Genomic DNA, 24,498 nt, shown 5'->3' with positions numbered 1-24,498 from the left:
TGAAGGCAGTTAGGACACAGCCTTTCCTGTTTTCTGAGTCACCCAGTGCTCTTCTGAGTACTTTCTGTCCTTCAAAGGGTGGCTAACATCTCCTGTCTGCTTTACCTCCTCTCTTCTTATCTGTCTTTGTAGATTTATGCCTTTTTAAAGGCATACTTTACTCTTATTTTAGTTTGATTATCAAGGAAGCAGAGATAAATGCATGCACTTAATTAGTCAGTTTTGATGGGCAGCTCTGGGCCTCAGCTTTCTTATATCTAAAATGAGGGGCTTAGACCAGATCCTCTCTAAGGTTCTATGAATCTCAAATTCTGTGACTATGACCGTAAATAGGTGCTATAGTTATGGAATTGACTTTAAGGATTGCCAAAATGGAAACAACAGGGAAATTACCAGAGCATGAGTCATTAGGAGAAGTTCTACAGTAGAGGTGGGGACCAGAAAGTTGGGTGTAGGTTGAATAAATGGAAGGAGGAAGCAAACAGCATAAGTGAGGCGCAGAAGCAGCTATGACCACCGATGGGAAAGGGGCATGTTGAGAAGTAACTAGAAACAAGGTTGGATATTCACTAGGTACATATTTCCAACTTATAGAGGGCCTTCAAAGGCTGAGATTTAAACTTAATTGCAGTAAGAAATGGCACTCTTTGAAAATAATATAATATTATTATCAAATGACATTTATTTTCACCTCAAACTTCGTACAGTTCTCATTCATATCATTCCTCTTTTTCTTAAGATTTTATTTTATTTATTTATGAGAGACAGAGAGAGAGGCAGAGGCAGAGGGAGAAGCAGGGGCAAGACGCGATCCCAGGACCCCGGGATCATGACCTGAGCAGAAGGCAGAGGCTTAACCGACTGAGCCACCCAGGCACCCCATATCATTCCTCTTTAAAGTGAATTGAGGGGCACCTGCCTGGCTCAGTTGGTAAAGCATGCGACTCTTGATCTCAGGGTTGTGAGTTCAAGCCCCACGTTGGGCATGAAGCCTACTTAAAAAGAATTGTTTAAAGTGAATTGATAAAAAAGTTGTTTTCTCTTTCAAAGAAAAACTTCTTAAAATTTAATGATATTATTTTGAGGCAAAATGTAATTTTGATGTCACATTTTATGTATTTTAATTTTTTATAGGTTTTATTGTTGTATGCATACAACATGAAGCCCCAGAATATTTCAGATGCTGTACCTAATAGCACTTATTGCAATGTCTATACTGGCTCTTTCTGGGTTCCACTGAACAGGCAAGTAATGAATGATTTTCCACAACTCTGCTGATATTTTCATTGGAACAGGCTGTTTTAGTAATGTACAAGGTAAATCACAGAAGAACTTTTAGAAGACTTTTTTAGAAGAATCTTCCTTTTATTTAGAGGAGTATGATATTGCAGTGGTTAAGAGCATGAACTCTGAATCCAGCCCACTTTGGTTAAAATGCCAGTGGTGCCCCTTACTAACTTGACAAACTTGAGCAGGTGACTTAACATCTGTGTGCCTCAGTCTCCCTATAATGAAGTGGGTATAACAATAATAGTACTTAGAGTTGTTGGAGAAACAGTTCCTGACACTTCATAAAGATTATAAAGAGTACAAAGATATCGTCTGTGCTGTATTCTGCCTGTAACTTGGGGTGTGTTTAACAAGTAACGTGCGGCTCTGTATTGGGTTGCAGTATTAAGGGCAAACTCCACCACCTGTCTTATCCCCCCCTTCCCCTGTGTCTGAGCCTATTTTTTATTGTTCACCACATCAAACGTCTCTGCCTCAGCCAGGTTGTCTTCCTTCCTCTCCATCAAACGGGGCATATCTCTAACTTTTGCTCATGCCTGGTTTCTCTCTTTTCCATTTCACTTTACCAGATTCCCAGTTCATTTTTTAAATTTTTTCATTGCTTAGTTAATTTGGTTTTGATTCCATTGTTCATTGCCCTTGTGATCTCAGCCTCCATTTCCTTAGTTGTAAAATGGAAATAATATCTACTCTGCCTGCCTCTTGGGATTGTCGTTAAGATCAAACTGGACAATGTATGCACATACTCTGAAAGGCCAAAAGCACTGGGCAGATGTCAAGTCTCATTACGAGCTCCTGTATCTGTCAGTGTTAGCTTTTTGCCCTGCTAGGCACCTCGTAAGTGCTTAGTGAACAGAGACTTGGTGCTTCTCTGTTCTTCCCTGACGAGCCTTGTTCATGCGCCATGATTTTCATTTTGAAGGACTTCTTGGCCTCGCCATAAAAGAGAATAAAAGAAGAGATGTTTCAAGAGCTGGCATATTTTCAATTATTCAGTCTATTTTCCTTTTCTTTTTTCTTTTTCAGTGAAATGGCAGAAAGTCTAGGCACAGGACATATACCAGCACAGCTAAGCAAGAAAGTTAGGAAATTATACACTTGCTTTGTATCCAGAAACATGGCAGGATTTATTTTTTAGAATCACATAATGAAAATGATTATAAATTCTGCAGAGTAGAATGTAATCAAACTGACAGAATTCTTTTTTATTCCAAAAAGTCCTTAATTTAGATGTGTTTATGAGCAGTGGTAGGTTTACTAAAATTAGGGACGTGCACCAGTCACTGAACCAACACAGAGGGAGGTGCCTGATAGTTTCTCATCTAACCCGTCCCTCGGTGGCACGGGGAAGGCTGCCTGTTTCTCTCACTGAGGCTGACACTCCTTGTGTTCTTAGGAGGGTCAAGGTGAGATCAGCATGTGGGGACTTGCTTCCTGTTGACCATCTTTCAGAAGGCAAAGTAAGAGTACAACAGGTCTGGGGCACCTGGGTGGCTCAGTTGGTTAAGCGACTGCCTTCGGCTCAGGTCATGACCCTGGAGTCCCGGGATCGAGTCCCGCGTCAGGCTCCTTGCTCAGTGGGGAGTCTGCTTCTCCCTCTGACCCTACCCCCTCTCATGCTCTCTCTCTCTCTCTCTCTCTCTCTATCTCATTCTCTCTCTCAAATAAATAAATAAAATCTTAAAATAAAAGAGTACAACAGGTCAGAAAAAAATAGGCCCGAGAAGGAACCTGAACAACCTTCAAATTGGGCAGTCCTCCTTCAGTTGTTCATTTCACTTCCTGATCTCCAAATTAAATACTACAAGGAAAACATATTTTAATTCGTTGCATTTTTCTTACAGCAACAAAGGAAAAGAGAATGTTCTCATTAAACATGCATAAAGGTTTCTGTGTAGTTTTATCTAATTACGCTCTTCTAACCAAGATCTAGTTCCCTACCTACTGTCTCTGCCTTCAAGTATCCTGCCATCCACACATTTCTACTTCTGGCTGGGTCCTGCCTCCAGGCCCCGGCAGCCCGGGAGAGTGAGTGCCCATGAATCAATGAATGAAAGCAGAGGCTGCGGGGAGCTGGTCTAGCCCAGATGGATATTTGTTTGTGGGCCAACATGGGAGTTCAAAGGCTGGACCCAGCACTGATGTGGACAGAGAGGTGAAGATGTATATGGGCAAGTTGTTGGGGCAAATGGGGTCATGAGGCTCAGGGCCTGAAGGAGAGATGCTCGGTCCTCTGATGTTGCTCCTTGCACAGGTGCCCAGCCTGCTCTGCTTGGTCCCAGCCTGGTTTTACAGAGTTGGACCAGGCCATTTATTTTTGAAGCAAATAATACAGCTCTGGACATTTATTGACCACCTGAAATGCAAACATCAAAGAATAGTTTATCCTTCCTGCAGTTCCACATGTTAGAAAGGAAAGCTATATTATTTTTGAAAGAGAAGTAAGAATTCTACGAATTCTTTCTCTGGGTATTAGAATCAAGAATAGTGGTTTAGAATATCATCTTTCCTTCATGGGGTTTCTTATGATTAAGAATGTATGTAGATACCTCATTTTGTCCTTACAAAATGCTGTGAAGTAGATGACGTGGGTTTTATCATTCAGTCTTGCAGTAGGAGGAATGTCAGGGCCAGAGAGGTTAGGTGACTTGTCCAGGGTCCCATGCTGGTGTGTGGTGGACCCAAGCATGACTCACCCAGGTCCTTTGAGTCCTATTTTTTCTCCAATGCATCAGGCAGCTTTTCTATCACTATTGGAGATGACCCATTTTTTTTTTTAATGGATGTATTCCAAGTAAACTTTTAATAACAGATCTTTACATTTTAATCATTACATTTTTAATAGAAGCATTTCTTAATACAATTTCAGATCCTCTTATTTAACTAAAGGTATATTTTTTAACCTTCTTTTGCTGAGAACCATCATTATGATAATTTTGAGTATCATGCCATACTGCAGATGAGGACCCTGTGGAACACTGGAGATGACATTCCTGCATACATTCCTGATGTCAGTTTGCTTTCACAGATCATTTGTTTCTTTCTCATAGAAGTTTCCCTCTTTCCCTGGATGGTGACACCCACATGGATGCAAACACACAGGCATGCACATGTGTGCTATGCCTGTAGCATAGAATCACGGAAGGCCATGCAGGTGGCTCTTTGCCTCCTTCAGCTGCTGCAAATGCTTTTCCATCTCCTGACTCCACTCATCCGTTGGTTTACCTCTGCCTTCATAGTATCCCATGTTCACTGGCCTAGGGCTCCAGAAGCTTTCCCTCTTCAATATAATTGCCACTGTGTACTCTGCCTTCCTTCATGGCTTTTGATTTTGATTTTCCTTCTTTCTTGATTCTTCTCCCTACCCTTTCACCTCTCCCCCCTACAGTACACTTCACTGTTGTGGGTTCAGTGACTGGCCTTTTTGAACCATGCCTATCTTGCCATAATTCTTACCTTCAGGTCAGCAAGGTAGTCATCACATGGCGTTAAGATTTACACAGGAGCAAACTTTGTCATTGCCTGGACTTTCTTTGCCCACATAGATGTTTTATTTTCTTTATTTTCATCTTAAGCAATATTTTGGATGTGTGCCTTTCTGTCATTGTGCCTTTGCCAGTCATTTTATATCTGAGTATATAACTAGATCATAAACATTATACAGGTTAGAATTGTGTCTCTTTGCTCGTGTTTCTTGAATGAACAAATGACTGAATGAATAATGTTTGGGAATGCCAGAAATCCAAGTGTTAAGTAACTGAGGACTTACTTTACACATATTATTGATTCTGGGAATAAACGAATGCCTTTCTTACCTTTTCAAGTAAAATACATATTTATCTGTTATTTTTAGAGTTATTTCAATTCATGAGAAACTATCTAATCTTAAGCAAATAGCTGAAATATCATTGCCAACAGCTCCTGAAATCACTTCAGATGAAAATGTATCTGAAATGCAAGAAATGGAAGAGAAATCAATTGATAAGGAAATGGAAGTAAGTTATTAAATAATGGAAAATTGTATTGCTCTTGCGGCGTGGCTGTCATTTTACATAATTATTTATGTGATTTTTTTTACTTCATCAAAGCATAGCTATGGAACTAAACTTGAACGTTGTGGTTCTTTTGTTCTCTATTTTCTCTCTTTAGAGTACCAGATATGATCCAACTTTTTTGGACACATAGGTAGTGTTTCCTTCAAAGCTCTTCTAAGCTTACCAATTATAAGAATCTGATATGAATGAATACAAAGGCAATCTAGAGAAATCATCCAGATATCACTGTGAATCCCAAGAAACAATGCTCTGTGACTTTATATTATTATTTTACTCTTCATTCTTAAATCTATTGTTTGAACATTTTTATTACTTAAGAAATGTGTGAAGAAAAACTAGAAAGTACAGAGAAGCATATATCTTTCAGACCTTTTCTATGCATATGTATTTTTCGAACACCAACAAAAAAGGTTATACATCTTAATGGTGTATTATTATTTTGATCACACAGGTGAGTGGTTTCTGTGGTGATTGATAGAATGTGTTTGGTAATTTCTCTTTTACCCTTCCTAAGTTCTGAACCCGGTTGAGGAATGGGATGTAGGAGATGGATAGTGGAGATCAAAATATCAGCATCATTAACTGATAAAGCTGATTAGCGAACATGGCTTTAGGTCTGTTACCAAATGAGCTTAGTAGTATCTCACCCCTAAATGAGCCAGACTTGCCCACCTACCCACATGTATAACTATAGGACTGCCCACTACCCTTCCGTCCCCACCAGGCTCACTGCACACAGGAGCCGAGACCAACAGTTCTGCAGGCAGGGTGCCTCCAAAAATATAAGCAAAGATTGCCCAGAAGGAACTAAACCTACCACGTTCTTTTGCTTTTTCCAAACTCACCAATCAGATAAGTCACTCCACTTTTCTGGCAGTAAATTAGCTGCAAGTCTGAAAGAAGCCTGAAGTCTCCTTCTACTGGAGTGGAGTGGCAATTCCTTACCCTCTTTGGAAATGAGGGGAACAGAGAAATATTTGTTCTCCCCTAATCATTTGCTTTTTGAATTTCCATTTGCACATTAATCCAATTTCTTGAGTTATAGATTCTGTAGTTATTGTGGCCATTTTTAAAATTAAATAGCTCTACAAGACTTATTGAAAAGGGACAATCTCCGACCCAATCTCTCCTCACTCTGCAGTCCTGCTCTGCAGAGGCAGCTGTTTTCAACTCTTTCCACTGTTTCTCATTATTTACTTCCAGGTGTAGAGTAATAATGTAGTATCAGTCATGAAAAACGAGGTAATAGCCTTCAAATCCAAGTGGGACAACTGAGGCCCTGCTCCATATCTCCTCAGGCCAGCAACCAGGCTGGTGGCACATCCATCATATGAAATATCACCAGTCACAGTAGCAGGAGGGAAGAAAGGGGGCAAATTACACTGGCTCTTAAGGTTTCCGTCATATCACTTCTACTATATTTCATTGGCCAAATAAGTCACATGCTACGGCTTGGAAGAAGAAAAGCCAGAAATATTGATCAACAGTGCTAAAAGCTACAAATAATTATTCTCTTTTTCTTGGATGTATCAATTTGAGATAATATCTGTTGATTTTATTATGATATATAAGGATTTAATTCACTTATACTTCTCCCCAACTTCTCCTTTCCCCTTTCCCGGGTATTGTTATATCACAGAGTTTGGTTAAATCGATATTCAGTATTTACATTATTACAGCCAAGTCGAATAGTGTACTAAGGTTATTTCTCTTTCCTGTATATGCTTTGATTCTTCTTGACTTGTCTTTTTTCCTTAACTTTCTTCTGACCATTACATCAGAATTTTCACATGTTCACCCATAGATTTTTTTTTTAAAGATTTTATTTATTTATTTGAGAGAGAGAGAATGAGAGATAGAGAGCACGAGAGGGAAGAGGGTCAGAGGGAGAAGCAGACTCCCTGCTGAGCAGGGAGCCCGATGTGGGACTCGATCCCGGGACTCCAGGATCATGACCTGAGCTGAAGGCAGTCGCTTAACCAACTGAGCCACCCAGGCACCCCTTCACCCATAGATTTTTACCCAAGTATTCATGCTTATCAAATAATGTCTCAGTTCCTTTATTTCTTCTGCTTTAGCTGAGGATTGCCTACCCAACAGTGCCTGCCACACAGCTCTAATTCTGGGGCCTCCCTTTGCTGCTTTTCTGGTTGAACTCCTAGCCGGTTGGGGCCTGGCTCTGTTTATCCTCTCTGTAAGCTTTTAGGATCCTCCCTTCATATATGGTCTGCTGTATTTTTACCTTGAATCACTTTTTGCTAGGTTAATATTCAATTACCAATAGTAAAACATTTTTAATTCCTAAAGAATAGTATTGGTATAGCTCTTTTTTTGTCTTTTTTCTATTTTTTTTTTTTACCATTTTAACCTTTTCTTTTTATTGAAGTATAGTTGACACACAATGTTATGTTAGTTTCAGTGTAGCTTTAGCCCTTTTTTACTGTTTTCCTCATCTGTGCACTCATGTGAAAGCATAAAAGTTGGCAACTCTCCTGATTTTCAGAGTACACTTGTTTGCATTTTGAGCCTGAATTTACCAGTAGGGTGAGTGAATGCATTTTTCATTATTGTGAAAGCAACAAGCCCAGCTATAAGAGGATGCATCAGGCAAGAACAGTTAGCCTTTGTGGAACGCCACTTTCCCATACTTAATCTCCTCTGCTGTGTGCTTGGATTTATCATAGAACTGATGTCTTAGATTTTGGGTTGTACATCCCAAAAATCTTTTCAGTGTCTTTGTATGTTGCTATATGAATTACCAGATGTTTCATGGTATTACTGATATAGAGTACTTATAATCTCCTAATAGATCAGATATCTCAAACCCATGAGATTATATATATTATAAAATAATACTTTAACATACATATTTTCATAAAGTGTATGGTTACTGTTTTACATCTATTTTCAAGAAGAACTCAGCTCTGGTGTCATTTTTGCACTTCTTTTGTAGATCACTTAATAATCACAGTTTTTCAGTTGTAGACCAAACATATCAGATTGCTGTTTTTGAGCCACAGTCTAGAATATTCTTTGCTGAAATTGTCCCTGAATCCACTTCTATATAGTTCATATATGGAAAATGGTTATTTTCTCCTGAACCCATTTGTTTTTCCAGCTTAGATTGTCTGAGGCAGGAGAGTGAGCATCCATAAAAGCAGGGAGTCTAGGTTGTGCTCTGCCACTCAGTTTTACTACCTAGGGTCAGTCACTTAACCTTTTCTGGGATTAATTTTCTTCTCATCTCTAAAAATGATCATTTCATTAAAATAGTGTTCTGAGATGGAGAGTTGTGCCGCTTGGTTGGAATGTGAGTCATCAGAATTTCCCTGTGTGTCTGATGTGGGTATCAAATTTATCACAATGACCCCAGTGTCTCAGTTAAGGGGTTGACTATGAATATAAACAAATATCAAATAAACAGGGGTATGGGGGAGCATTTGAATGTAAGCAGAGGGAGGAATCCAGAGGCCCTACCTTGCCTTAACCACGGTTGGTGGCTTGCTTTCATGTCCTAACTGGAATGGTATATGTGAGTGGATCAGTCCTTGAGTAAAACAAACTGCTTTCATTCCTGATGTTCTCTGCTCTGTCTTTGAATTTGTCTTATTCTTCAATTTAGAAAATGTTTCTTCAGCTTTAAGTAGGGCATTTTCAGCTATGTTTCAGTTCTGTTGGTTCTATGTATGAGAGAATGTCATCAAATGGAAGACAAATTGATATTTGTTTAGGTGAATTGGCAAACAGAGTAGTTCAGAACATTTGAAAAGTTGAGAAATAGAAGGAACATATAAAGTTTTCTTTTTTTCCAGTATGCCAACTGGAACTTAAAAAAGGGCAGCTAGATTCTGTGTTGTAACCCATCTCATTGACTAAATCTGCCGGTTCGTTGTCATGACAACCTTCACTTGGCGCTAATAAGAAGTTAACTAGGGCACTTGAAGAGATCGATTCTGGTCTGGAATTGGACAGGATTTCATAACCTCTATAATCTATTATATTTATTTCTATCACAGTATAGATTTTTGGTGGGTTATTAAGTAGAAGGGCCCAGAAAATGTGCCTTTGGTTGATATGGGGGATAATGAATCTTATTCTCTTTCTTATTCCCTTCCCTTTTTTACCCTTCCCCCCTCCCCAAAAGCCTATAGTCTGGAATAAGCTAAGAAAATCAGAACACAGATATTAATTTAAGATGTATTGAGAGGGTTACAGAACAGGTGTTCTAATCACTTCTGGCTTGAAAACTATGTATGTCCTTCTAACATGAACAACACTGGCTCAGAATGACTGAGTTATTTTAACCTGTCATTCATAGCTTTAGGAGTATCTTCAGAGCTTAAAGCGTATGAAAGATGTAAACGATCCTGACTTTGAGACAAACACCTTGTTTGGAACGATAGCATACTGATATGAAAAGCCTAAAAATATGTTTACCAAGTCACCTAAGGTTAGTTCAGCAAACATTTATGGGATGCCTGGATTGTACCAAGGCAATTAAAATTTGTATATAGTCGGGGTGCCTGAGTGGCTCCACTGGTTAATTGATTTCGGCTCAGGTCATGATCTCAGGGTTGTGAGATCAAGCCCCACGTTGGGCTCTGCAGTGGGCATGGATCCTGCTTAAGATTCTCTCTCTCTCCCCCTCTGCCACATTCCCCAAAATAAAATCTTAAAAGAGATTAGTATATAGTCAGCATATCCCAAATATCAAAGTACTATGAAAACAGAAAAAAATACAATTGGACATTAGCATCAATTAACAAATTCTTTCTGAGGAACTATTATGTGCAAAAATTTTCCAGGCTTGGGAAGGAGATAAGGACATAACAGAAATCAGTACTATTAGGTCTTTGTCATGGAGGAGCTTAATCATTGTATGCGTCTGGCCGTAAGTACCCAGATGTCATTCATAATGAGCCCAGCCACCTGGTGGTCCTCTTTTAGCAAAATGTGGCATTCAAAGAAACATCAATCTGATGTTCAAAACCCATAGGGGCACCTGGGTGGCTCAGTCGGTTGAGCGTCTGCCTTCAGCTCAGATCCTGATCCCAGGGTCCTGGGATCCAGCCCCGCATCGGGCGCCCTGCTCAGCGGGAAGCCTGCTTCTCCCTCCCCGACTCCTCCTGCTTGTGTTCCCTCTCTTGCTGTCTCTCTCTCTCTCTCTGTCAAATAAATAAATAAAATCTTAAAAAAAAAAAACATTGAAAATAATCTAAGTCTTTATGGAGTCTCTCATAAGAACATTCGAGAGGGAATCCTTTCATAATACATAGGAAAACTTCTCTTAAATCTTTTCTCCAACTGTCATGTTTAGTATCTCTCTGACATCCACATGTGGCCCTCTGACAAAATACCTCCAAACACCCTGTACCCTTACCGTATTGCTTTGGCAGTTATGTGTCTCTTCCTCTTTGTTTACTGCAAATTCCTTTGCTGGGTGTCTTATTCATCATCTTATCTCCAGTATCTAGCCCAGCGCCTGACACACAGTGCCTCTCGATTACTTGTTTGGGAAGCTTCTAGTTGGAGGGCACTCATAGAGGACTGAGGATACAGCAAGAGAAGGGATGTGAAGTCAGGGACTGAATGTTCTACTCGGGACAATGGGCTTATCTGTTGTGGTGGGAGAACAGGGGGAATGCAGTGGGAGATGGGGCTGAAGAGGTAGGTGGAACGAAGTGCTTCCTCCTCTCTGAGTCACCACATGGTACTGTTAAGAGTCCATTTCTACTTTTCTTCCCACTAGACCATCAATTAGCTGCTTAAGGACTCTCTGTCTTTTCATTACCAATTTATGGCACTTAGGATGCATACAGTAGGCATTGAACGAAAAAATGGTGAGTGAACTTTGTTCTGTAGGCAAGGGACAGAAGAAGGCAGGGCTGGGTACGGGTGGTAGGAGAGGGAGGGGGCAGCACCTGGAAGGACTTCTCATGACCCATCCTGTGATTTGCTGAGACATGTGGTGGCATGGCCTGGTGGCATGTGAAGGAGGGATGAGGGAAGCAAGAGTTTGGAGGATGGAAAACAATTTAGGAAGTTTTTTCCACAGGTGAAAGAAGATGAGGATTTCAACTAAGTCAAAGAGTCGGCATGGTTATTTTTGAAGTAACTCAGAAAACCATCATCGAATCATCAGATGCTCCTTTTTAAGGGAAAAATGGCAAAGATTGAACAAGGATTATTCTGTGCCCTCCCAGCCCCTTGCCAGTCGTGCATAGTATACCTCTGGCAGCTTTCTGCCTGGTGTGATGAGCTCAAGGCTACATTTCTATGGTAGCCAAGCATCCAGTCAGCCAACGTCTGCTATTTGTAATGGTTTACTGCAAATAATGCCAAAGAAATAGGATGTTGTTGAGGTGAAATTTCTGCTTGATAAATGTTGAGACAGGGAGCAGAAGGCATTTATTTATCAGGTAACATTGCTGTCTTCATCTGTTATGTGAAATGATTAATGATATAGACAATCTCATTTTGCTTGATAGCTCTTGATGAAATCATGACAGTAACGCATCATGGCTGTTATTGAAATCTTTCCTATAGGGAGGAAATATACTTAAACCAGTCCTGAGAGCTCAATTAGAAATATAGAAATATAGGTAAATAAGAGGAGTATCAGAGTGCAACCAGTCCTGAGAACTCAATTAGAAATATAGAAATATAGATAAATAAGAGGAGTATCAGTGTTCAGACAGAGGAGTATCCTTTCTGTCTTAAAGTGGACCAAGAGCCTGGGAGGTTCATCATGGCAAAGTGGTATACCCTGATCAGTGCTGGAGACCCTGCTTGCCCTCCACCTTCTTTGTCCCACTGAAGCTGGCCCACTTCTCGCCATGATCACTTCCTGCCCAAACAGTTTGAGCAGCCTCCTAGCTAATTTATCTTTCTCTTGTCTCTTTCTGAGCCCAGTTCACCTTAAAACTGTGGCCAGAAGTATCTTTTTTAAAGCAATTGGATCATTATTTCCTCAGACCAGTGCCTCTCAATTTCCTTACTTTTACATGTCCCGTTATAAGTTGACCTCTCCAGCCTTATTTCTCATCACTCTCACTGCCATGCTTCCTGTACACACCCACAGTAATGACCATATCAGATGCTTTATGTTCCTTGAATATCCACTGTTCTCCCTCCATCTGGAATGCCCTTGTCCCCATTCTCTGCCAGTGAAATCCTACTATTCATTCAAGTCTCATTTCACATGACCCTTCCTCCAAGAAGTCTTCCCTGTTCCTTACACGTCCTCTGTCCCACCTCTAGTTTCCTATCCATGTTCTGACCACATTCTACTTGGTATTTTATTTAGGAGTGTACGAATCTATTCTTCTCAGCTATTGTACACTTTGTGAGGATAAGGGTCTGTTTCTTCATCTTTGTGTTCCACAGCATCTTGAATATATTTGTTAAATTGAACTGAATTAGCAATAGCTTTGGAACTTTAAAATGTGATCTTTTCTGTATTCATGTATTTATAAAAACTTAAATATAATATGGTTTGGGGGCTGTGAATTCTATTGTTTGTTTCTTTTTTTAAAAAGTTTTAAAAATTAGTGTAACGTTATCATTTTCATATTTCTGAGTGCTGGTACACGTGTGTATTAAACAACCATAAAAGTGAATTGTTGCTGGACCTGGCAACATCACAAAGTAGGCAGAGTTTCTGACAGTCTTATAGTCATGACTCCTTTAGCTGTAAGTAAAGAAAGGCTGCTTACACTGGTTCAAGTAAAGTAGGTGTGGGGGAAGGCAGTATGTGACAGGGTATGATAAGCTCATACATAAGAACTGGAAACCAGACACAATGGGCCTCACAGAAAAATGGAACTGGTGAGTCGGGAGCCAGGACGGTGCTTAATTACGGGGAGGGGGGTGGCGGGGTGTAAGTTCTCACACATCTGTTTCCTTCTCTTACTCATCTTATATCTAGCCCAATGGCTGCCTTTTCCACGTTTGTATCAGGACCTTCAGCTCCTATAGTCAGTACTCACTATAGCTCTCTTCTCTTGCCTTTCCTTATATGAAATTACGATGATAGAGAATCTGACTGACTCACTCCTTCCCGCGGTAGATCCATCTGGGGTCAGAGGTCCACACATAAACACGGCTGTGTCCACACAGTAGGGGCTATGCCAGTGTCATCAGCAATGGACAACGTATGATATGGACTTTTGGTTCCTTTTCATTTACTCTCTCCATTTCTTTTTCAGTTCTCAACCATTCTTCTCTGCTTCCTGGGGTCTGAATCTCTTTATCCCCAGGTTCTCATCGCAGAAGAAAAGTGATTTTCCAAAACCTCATTTTGGTGTGAATTCTGTAACATATGAATTTTAACAATGAAATAATGTATGATTCATAAGTAAATCTTATCTTCTGTGGCCATCCTGTGTCTTTTCAAATAACCTTAATTATATGAGGGATTGTGACCTACGAGTCCCTCTAAATTTTCTCCTGGGAATGAGGGTTAGGTGGTGATGCAAGAAAAGACAAATGGAATAGTTTATAACTAAAATATCTAGTAGTTTACCAGTAAGTTCAACCTCACTTTATTGTCTTCTTATTTCTAGAACATGATTATTGAATGTTGCTCTGAAATAATAAATCTGTTTTTGACTGATGGAGATGTAATACCATTGTCGGAGGTACGTATCTTTTTGAAAATGTATCTGAGCCTCTCACAAGTATTATTGTTGCTATGGAAACAGAAATACAGAAAACATCTATTATGAAAGTATCAAGGGCCTAACTCTCCTTAATTAATGTGAAGAAGTGATAAACAGGAGTTTATAATAGCATGTTATTTTGGTTAAAAATATTCTTTGTTAAAAAATCAACTACAGAGAATTATGAAGAGGATAATTTTAAAATCATCTCAAATCTACTATTCAGAGAATAATCAACTACAGGCATTTTGGAGAATATCTCAAATTTTTTCCATGTACAAATAAACCTTAGAATTTTTACATCAATGGGATTGTACTGTACATGCATTCTGTAGCTTGTTTTTTTTAATTTAGCAATAGTGTTATGGAGATACTTTTATGTGAAGTCTACTTTGTCATGTTTAATGCCTGCATAATAGTCTCTTTTGTATATTTTTTGTCAGGCTCTATTTACACACTAGATTTTTATTCATGAATCTTGAGGTTGATGGATTCTAGCATATACATATTTCATCCTTCTGTATTATCTCCTCAGAGTTATTTCTTAGGAGTATATTTTTGGAGTAAAAAAAGTGTATATACTTTTTAAATATAATTACTTTTTTATATACTTTTTTATTATACATAATATAAAATTTATACTTTTAACCATTTCTGCGTATACACTTCAATGGCATTAAGTCCATTCACAATGCTGTGCAACCGTCTCCACCATCCATCTCCAGAATTTATCACCGTTCTAAACAGAAACTTTGTGCCCATTAAATAATAACTCCCCATTCCATCTTCTCCCAGCTCCTGGTAACCTCCATTCTACTTTCTGCTTCTGTTGTACTATTTGCCCATTCTAGGTACCTGCACATAAGTGGAGTCATACATAGGATCCTGTGTGGCGGGCTTATTCCACTTAGCACAGTGTTTTCAAAGCTCATCCTTGTAGCATGTGTCACTTCATCCCTTCTTAAGGCTTGATAATATTCCACTCTGTGGATGTATCATGTTTGTTTATGCATTCTTTTGTAGGTTGTCACTTGAGTCATTTCTCCCTTTTGGCTATTGTAAATAACGCTGCTATGAACATGGGTGTGCAAGAGTTTGCTTTCAATTCTTCTGGGATCTACATTCTCTCATTGGCAGAAGATGGGAGGGCCGGTTTCCCCACATATTCATCTACACAGGCTCTCCCCACCTACTTCCCCTCTCTCTTCCCTTTCCTCTTCTTTTCCCTCTCTTCCTTGTCTTTGTCCTTCCCGTTTCCTAACCATTCCAGGCATGCTAAGTGAAAAAAAATGACCTTTTCAGTTATTTCATATTCATTAATAATCTGGCCAAATATAGTTTATATGTTTGTTGGCAATCAGTGTTTCTCCTTTTGTGAAATAGTACTCATTCAGTCAATCAACAGACCTTTAGAGCGAGCTGTGCATGTGTCAGGAACCCCTTTCTAAGACCCTGGAGAGCCAGCTGCGAATGAGCAGCAAGGACCTTGCACTCTTGGAGCTGCCATTTTTGTGGAGGGAAATAGTAAATAATAGTAATAAATCAGTAAGCAGGATAATTTCAGATTTTGTTAAGAGATATGAAAGAAAAAACAGAGTGATATGTTAGAGTAGGGTCAGGTCAGCGAACTACAGCCTGTGAACTCTATCTGGCCCACTGCCCGTGTCGTAAATAACATTTTATTGGAACACAGGAGGCTCGTTTGTTTATTTGTGATCTCTAGCTGCTGTGAGCTATAGCAGCAGAGTTGGGTAGTTTTGAGAGAGACCATATAGCCCAGAAAGGCTAAATTATTTATTTTCTGGCCCTTTACAGGAAACAAAAAGTTTGCTAGCCCCTGTGATAGAAGGTAACAGGGAATGGGGCAACAGTTTAGATAGGGAGGTCCGGGAAGATCTCTTAGGAGATGACATTTGAAGTAAGAACTGAAATATTACACTATGTTTCTCCCACTAGATCATTAGCTTCTTGGATCAGGAGCAGTACTATCTTAATTTTTGAATACTTTAAAGTGCCTAGTACAGCGTATCACTTGGTTACTCTTTCTTGAATTGAATTAAATTCCCTTTAGTTTTAAATATCTGAAATTTAATATTTGACTTAATTTCTTTTCATTTGGCCATTCATGTCCTTTTCCTATTTTTTAAGTGGGGAACCTAATTTTTGTATTATGGAAATACATAGATTTACCATGGAAGACATTATAATAAAAATCAAGTTTAATCTAATTTGATACAAACTATGGTTGAAAATAGGTCACAGAAGAAGGAGTTGCTATTTTAAGACACATGATTTATAGCACTAATGGGCTTGGGCATCTGACAGAACTGGGTTGGAATCCCAGCCTTGAATCTTACTAGTTGTACGACCACAGGCAAGTTATTTAATTTCCCTAAGCTTCAGCTTTCTCATATGTAAAGTGGGGGTAGTAATGCCAACCCTTCACAGCTGTGAGGACTAAAGGAAACAATGCACGTTAAGTATGTGGAATACGGCCTCACACAAATAAACATTTGGTAATTATTAGCTGTTTAGGCATCATCATTACACCTACTATGGTCCTGCCTTCCACGTGTGAATTCTTTATCCCCTAGTCAACTAATTTCAAAGAGATTTTTAGGATCCAGATTTGTTTTGATACATTGATAGAAAAGGAGAGGAACAGTGTTAAAGATAGAGAAAGATGGGGCACCTGGCTGACTAAGTAGGTGGAGTGTGTGATTCTTGATCTCAGGGTTGTGAGTTCTAGCCCCACACTGGGTCTAGAGATTACTTTAAAAAAAAATCTTAAACAAAGAGAGAAAGAACCAGGAACCATTTTTTGTGTGATGTAAATCACTGTTGAATCCTAGAGGCATGAGGTCAGTGTGCGGGATCCTGACTTGAGATCCCCCGCAGTGAAAAGATCCACTAGTCCAAGAGAAGGGGCCCCCCACTTGAACCCCATGCCAATACCTCCCCTGAAAGCAAGACTTACCTACTAGTGCTGGGGTAGGGCATGGGAATTTCTAAGCCTGTTCCAAAAAGCAAACTGTTAGACAAAATGACATGCCTTAGTGAAGCTGTTTTTGTCACTGAGATGGGATCTCGCTGTACAATTTGGTTCCTTACTGAACATACCCGTTACAGTTGCCTTCGCCTGTACTGTATTCCTAATTAAAACAAATATTGCCACACACAGCCTGTGACAAAAAAAGAAAATTAAGAATAGCAAGAAGGTGGAGGAAGGAAATGAGCTCTCTGTGCTAACCTTCTTAGTGAGTAATCACAGGAAATAAACGACCGTTAGGTTTCTTTTCTGGTGTACCAGCAACAAAGTAATCCTTTCCTTGACTACATAGCTTCAAGTTACTGCAGTTTCCAGGTTGTCAGATAGGAGTCAAACATGATGCTAAAAATATGCTTTCTGTTCTTGTGGTGACTGACCATGAGGAGGACTAAGTCATTATATGTCTGCTCATCAGTAATTATTGACTTCCAACTGCACACAGAACATTGGTGTGTAGATACTTTTGTTGCTGCAAAAGCAGCAGAGATTAAAGGTCCTGTGTTCAGTTAAATTAAATATTTTCCTATTGGTTCACATGAAACAAATTTACTGTTTATGTGTGTGTGTTTGTGTGTGTGTGTGTGTGTGTGTGTGTGTGTGTGTGAACCAAACTGACTGCAGTCATACAGAATCACTATGGAAGGAAATTCCTAGGAACAGATCCTGGTTCAAAGGTGGAGAAGATGATTCTAAGCCAAGAGATAAGCCCCACTGTATAAGAAGATTGCAAACTAGTTCTTCTTGGCTGCATGAATTTGGTAGGATTTCTTTTAGTTAGGATCTCTAGCTAGACCTAGCATGGTGCCTGACAGATAATAATGATAATAATCATTAATGCAAATGCTACTGCTAGTAATAATTTTTATTGGGCAATGGCATGTGCAGACACTACTCAGTGTTTTAAATATGGTATCTCATTGCATATTGCAAGAACTCTGTGAAGTTGGTTACTATTATTATCCCCACATTAGAAATGAAGAAATTAAGCAGCATGTTTGGGATCTCACACCTTGTAAGTGGAGGAGGCAGGAGTCAAAGCCAGTTCTGCTTCCGTCTGGGATCTGCATCTTTCACTAAATTATACCCAGCAAATATTTCATTAGAATAGGGAGCAGATGCTACAGGGAATTGAGGAGTGAGAGGGTAAAAGTTGCAGGTGTAGATGAATCTTCGGGAAGGTTTGGGTGAGAAGTCTGCCGCGGTAGAGGAACGGCTGGAGGGAACGCATCAGGAGGGCGCTAGGATGGGAGCTGTGATGAGGGAAAAGAGCCAAGAGGGGCAGAGGTTGCCTCTCTAGAAGAGACAAGGACAAACAATGGAGGAGGGCCTTTGGAGAGGGGGTGGGAACAGAAAGACATGACAGCACGAGCAAGAGAGCTGACTGGGAACAGAGGAGAGACCTCTTTCTCTAGGTCTTGGGGTGGCAGCTGAAGGTGAGTCGGGGCGTGAGTGAGTGTGGAAGGAAAGGGTGGGAGAAGCTGGGGCAGCTCACACCCAGAGGTTTTCACTTACTCTGTGAAGCGGAGGCAAGTTTACCTGCTGTGGAGAAGGTGGGGGGTTGAGGGCATGGTCTTCCAAGGGAAAGAGGAAGGGCTTGAGGATTCACAGGCGTTGGGTGTGGTGAGGGAGGAAGCTGAGCAAGGACAAATATGAGGATCAAAGGCCACACTGAGATTTAGAGATCATACATTTGTTGGGGTACCAGGTGGCTTGGCTTGTGGGTTTTATCCAGCCCCCTTGCCTTCCTGGACAAAGGAGAGGAAAATGCCAACAGAGGCCAATGTGGGAGGAGAATACTAGCAAGGCAGCTGACAGCATGCGAGAGGCTTCACAGCCATGAATTTCCCTCATAATAGATCCAAAAACTCCTCCCTTCTATTCTGAGAAAGCACCAAGATGGTCTGATGTCTGCCATTGTTTCTCAAGCCCCAGTTGTACATGAAAAGTTTATTATACAATATATTTTCTTAAAAATAATTTAATTTAACATAAAAAATCCTAATGACAGGTGAGTTCTAAGGACTTCCATGACATTATGTACATTATCCATTCCTTTTCACATGGCTGAATTTAGTGCACACATGTTCTCTTATTTCTGATTCCTAAAATGATCATATTTTGATGTATTTATGTTCAGATATTGACATCAACCGCATGCTGGTCACTAGAATAATTATTATCTTTAAGAAGTTTTGGGTAAGAAGTATGGAGAGGGTAGAAGAACAGGTAGAGGGAGACACAGAGTCACAGATATATTAACCTATCTTAGTTTAGTCATTAGCATTTTATGTCTGATGTATTGATTCTATCATGTGACCACCTATACCTTATGACCTCTTTTGACCTTATGACCCTGGGTGTCAGCTGGAGGATTGCTCCACAGTGCTAGCATCTTATCTTTTGCTAGGTTACCCTGTAAAAATGGGAAATGACACGTCTAGTCTGTTAACCTAACCCAGACTGCCTTCTTGTTATCACTGCCTCTCAGGCCCATGGTTTAGATCCTTGTACTTAGTTCTTATCAAAATGTGTTCTAATGATGTGCTTCCATATTGGTCTCCCCTACTGGAGCCGATTGGGTTTTATATAATAAGACTGGATCTTACTACATTTTTATGCTCATTGCCTTGCCCACTGCTGGCTCCCACAGAGGTTTTTAATAAATGTTTGTGAAATGAACGAATGCCCTTGATGCATTTTCCAGAGATCCCCCTGGATTGCAGTTCTAGTCCAGACATTATCAGTGATTTTGGGCCCATCAACTCCATGCATTTGAATAGTAAACATTTGGCTAGTGCATCCTCTTTGCCAGCCATTGGACTGGACATTGGGATACAGAAGTAAAAGCCAGAGTCCGAGCCTTCGGTTTAGTGGGGGAGACAGGCAAATACAGAAGTAATTACAGTACAGGGTAAAACAGAGGCCTGGAGGCCAGACACCCCTCCTCAGGAATAATCTCAGTTAATATTCTGGTATTATCTTGACATAATTCTGAAGGTAAGAAATTCCCTGTGATATCTTTTAAGAAGGGTTTAATAGTTCCCTATAAGAAATCAAGTTAGTAGAAGCTCCTGTGGCCCACGGTTCAGAGTTTTCATTACTTTGGAAAATGATCGGGAGGCAGTAGAGAATCCTTAGGAGATATAAATATGATCAAGGGGGCCCGTGAACGCCTATTCCTCTGATTAGGAAGACCTTTGAAAGACGAGGCAGAAAACCCGAGTCTTAGTTTTGGCAGCAGGCTCAGTGGTAAAGGCATGATTTATGGCTTTGTTCATGGGGATGTAAAGAACAGAGCAAATCCCAAAGGCCCTGGATGCAAAAATAAGGACAGAGGTTTAAAAAAAAAAAAAAAAGAAAAGAAAAGAAGAAGCCAACATCAGCTCAGTTACAAGCTGCAGCTGAGTGCATGGCACCGTGCTGGCCCCAAAGGAGGAATCCGAAGTGAGAAAGACAAGAGTCCTTGCCCTGAAGAGGCTGACAGTCTAGAAGGAGGGAATGTGGCTCGTGCTTAACGAAGATGATGGTTGTGGTTTTCAAATGGGTGACTGTGTCGCATAAAAGTAGGAAGAAAGAGGTTAACAGAGGTTAAAAGACCTGCCCAAAGTCATTGGGGCTGGCAGACTCCAGAGCCTGGGCTCTCACCATGACCATCACGCTGAAGCCAGCAGTGTCCTCCTCCCTTTTCAGTTTGGGCCCTCTTGGCGGGGGAGGGGCTGGACTCAGCCATAGGTGGCTGAGGGAACATGAGAGTCGGGGTGTGGTCGTTAGTGGACAGGCTTGGGAGCCAAACTGCCTGGCTCCAAATTCCAGCCCAGCTCTGATACTGCTAGTTGTGTGACCTTGGGCAAGCCTCCATGCTTCCATTTCCCTATTTATAAAATGGGAATAAAAATCCTACTTAACCTCGGGGCACCTGGGTGTCTCAGTTGGTTGAGCGTTCGACTACTTGGCCTCAGCTCAGGTCTCGATCTCGGGTTGTGAGTTCAGGCCCCTAGTTGGGCTCTGCGCTGGGCGTGGAGTCTACTTAAAAAAAAAAAAAAATAGCTCATGGGTTTGTTTTGTGGATTAAATGAGTAATCCACATAAACTCTTAGACTAGTGCCTGGCACCATCCTAAGCAAAACATTATGATCATCTCAGAGCCATGTGAATTCACTTGGAGTTAGACCCTTGTAAGGAGAGGAGTGGCTGTAGTAGAAAGACATGTGTAGCATAAAGCTCCTGAGTACCTTCCCAAAAGAGAGGCCACAGTAATTCCAGTACTAGGAATGACTGTGTGCATCATTTTTAGCCACATATATGTCCCATTTTCTTCTGTTCCAGTTACTATTATTATATAACAAAGCACCCCAAGCTTAGTGGCATAAAATGACCCACATTTTAACGAATATTTGGGAAGGATCTGTTTCTGCTCTATGGTATCTGGAGCATCAGCTGGGAAGACTCGAAATTTGGGGATGATTCAGCTTCTAAGGGCTGAGATCCCTGAAGGCTCAAAGGCTAGTTTGGTTTGGTGCTTGATGCTGGCTGTTGGCCAGGGGCTGAGGGCTGGGCACGCAGAGTGGGCTGTGGGCCAGAACGTGACATGTGACCTCTGTGGGGCTGGTTGAGCCTCAGCACAGGGTGGCGTCTGGGTTTCAGGAATGAGCCTCTCAAGAGAACTAGGCAGAAGCTCTGTCACTCTTTATGCCCCAGCTTTTTAAGCTACCTAATGACTTCTCCCTGCTAGTCCCAAATCCACCCACATTAAAGGCTGAACATAGATTCACCTCTTGATGGGCAGAGTGTCGGTGTCAAACTGCAGGAAAGGCATAGGGTCGGGAGCTACTGCAGCCATTTTGGGAAAATGCAATCTGCCCCAACATCCAGGGAAGCACTCCCAATCTGTTGGTCTCTTCCTACTCCGAGCAGAGGCCACTTCTGGCAACCTGCTTAGGCAGTTTTTAAAATTAGTTAGCAACTCTCCCCAAATATGCTCAGTAACTGTCCTAAAGTTGCTCAGTGTGTTTCTGCTGAGAGGGTAGAAGATAAACTAGGTGGGTTCTCAAAGCACCCTTTGAAATGACCGATGCAGGTTTTCTGGGTGGTGGATGGGGTTGCACATGTCCCTATTTATGTGGGACAGCTCCCACTTCACTTTTTTTTTAGGCTGTTAAATTTTAGAGAGTGATGCTAAGCTATTCAATTTCCTTTGGCTAATTTTATTACATTACCGTATGCCTCTTGGTTTTTTTTTCAACAAAACTTTCCAAATGGTGACAATAACCATATTGTCTTTTAAACTGTCATTTAATAGCATTGGGTTTAAGGTTTCACATATTCTACAGTAGGTGTTTAATAAGTATTTAAAAATTAATTTTACTAATAACTATAACTTCTTTTAGTTAAGAGTTGCAGATTTTCTTTCTTTCTTTTTCTTCTTCTTCTTCTGCTTTTTTTTTTTTTTTTTTTTTTGTACCAGCCAAGAGCTGTCTGAATAGATTTTATGGGCATCTAGAATTACATCTTTCTTCTCTGAGACATTATCATTCTGTCCTCAAGTGAAGAGTATCCTTTGTGTGTAAGTTCATGAGACATCCACTTAATATTCTTATATTCTTTTGAAGACAATGCCGGATGACATCAGTTCCATGCTGCTTTTAAAACATAGCCCCGACTTTGATTCCATCCTCTCACTCTTCACTTCTAGCTGTCAAATTTGGCTAAGGGAAAAAGAAAGCCCTTAAGAAAAGGCCAGGCTATTAATGTGCTCTTCATAATGCTAAGAAAAGGCTAAGCTGTTTATAGCGTTTTCAAAATGCTCATCTCTCAGAGATTCACCAGCAATGGTGTCAAGGTGAAATACACTCTCGCTCATCATGGAACCAGAGCCTTTGTGCTGTCTGTGCTCCAAGTACTGGTCCTACTTTTGTGAGACGTGCAATGTGCTGGTGTAATGATACTTGGACGTAATTTAAACCAAAAGATAACATGAACCGATATTGTGTATTTACTAAGTGGCAAGAAGTGTGTGTACTGCCGGATCAAGCAAGCCTGGCTTCATTCAGGATAAATCTGCATTTTAGAACCAAAGAGACGACTTCCTGAAGTTTAGTCACTTTGGGTAACTTCAAAGGAGGTGAAAGGCAGGGGTATCATTAGCAAATCTGTTTACTGCTTTCCATTTTGCTAAAAACTGAGGTAAACATTTAGCTTCATTTATCTCATTCATTTTGCTGAATGCTTTTGTCTTGGTTAAAAAAACTGTACCCTTAACACTGGGATTATATTTTCATTTTTGGAAAATATTGACTTTTGCCTCACATAGCTGAGTCAGTTGGTAAGCTTTGGAAGTTCTCTGCACAAATGTTTTCATATTAAAATAAATCCACAAAGAAGGAGCAGGTCTAAATTTACCCATTCTCCTTGTTAATACTTAGAACACTAGCCATTCTAGATTTTTGCTCTTCTTCTGCCTGTATCTCAGGCAGCTAATGCCATTATGTTCTTTTCTCAACCACCTGTGAGAGCCCAGTATGGTAGGAAAAGCGCTTAGCATGAGTTCTTGTCCAGTTTTGCCCTTGTGGACAAGTCATTAATCCTTAAAGACCTCGGGGCTATTAGATTCTGTTGAAGGTCTTGGAAACAATGTATCTTAGTGGATAAAAACATGATTTAATTCTTGGTTCCACCATCTATTGATTGCATGACTGTGAGCAAGTTACTTTACTTCTCTGAGCTTCAATTCCTTGTCTGTACATTCATTCTCCTCATGGAGAATTACGTTCGAAAAAGCATGCAACGCATTTCGTATCCGGCCAGTATAGTGCCAGTGGTAAGCATTCGATACATTGTAGTCATCCTTATTTTTTCCTGCCTTAATAATGTGAAATGAGTCTTTGTTCATCTGACCCTTAGAAACTTCCTTCATTAGTGGCTTTTGGCCTATCTAAATATTTGCTGATTTTCAAAAGAGTAAATGGGCATTTAATAGATGTATTATTTTTCAACTATCCTTTTTTAAATTAAACTTTTTGTTTTGAGATCATTATAGATTCACTTGCAATTATAAGAAATAATCTAGAGAGATTCTGTGTACTCCTTACCCAGTTGTTCCCATTGGTAACATCTTGCAGAACCATAGGGTATCACAACCAAGGTGCTGACATTAATAGTCAGGATACAGAACAATTTTGTCACTACAAGGACCCCTTTCATTGTCCTTTTATAGACACCTCACTACCCACCCCACTGCTAGCCCTGATTTCTGACAATTACTAATCTATTCTCTATTTCTATAATTTTGTCATTTTAAGAATGTTATACAAAAGGAACCATTCACTATGTAACCCTTTGGGGATGGTCATTTTTTTCACTCAGTGTAATTCCCCAGAGAGCTATTAGACTACACTTCTGGATGACCCAAAAAATATTTACGAACATCGGCACATTTTATTGTGGC

General features: G+C 40.3%; 1 protein-coding gene across 1 annotated transcript in view; it reads left to right on the top strand.

The window, feature by feature from the left end:
* CFAP54 (cilia and flagella associated protein 54) overlaps window positions 1-24,498 on the top strand; it is a 290,017-nt gene that overhangs the window by 253,602 nt on the left and 11,917 nt on the right. The window contains exons 65-67 of the mRNA XM_025882575.2: window positions 1,135-1,244; window positions 5,144-5,285; window positions 13,910-13,984. Coding sequence (XP_025738360.2) covers window positions 1,135-1,244; window positions 5,144-5,285; window positions 13,910-13,984 — 327 coding nt within the window. The remainder of the gene's footprint in view (window positions 1-1,134; window positions 1,245-5,143; window positions 5,286-13,909; window positions 13,985-24,498) is intronic.

Source organism: Callorhinus ursinus, unplaced genomic scaffold (assembly GCF_003265705.2).
Source record: "Callorhinus ursinus isolate GAN/ISIS: 27379988/994484 unplaced genomic scaffold, GSC_fseal_2.0 scaffold14, whole genome shotgun sequence".
Lineage (NCBI taxonomy): Eukaryota > Metazoa > Chordata > Mammalia > Carnivora > Otariidae > Callorhinus > Callorhinus ursinus.
This window is presented reverse-complemented; position numbering and strand designations above follow the sequence as displayed.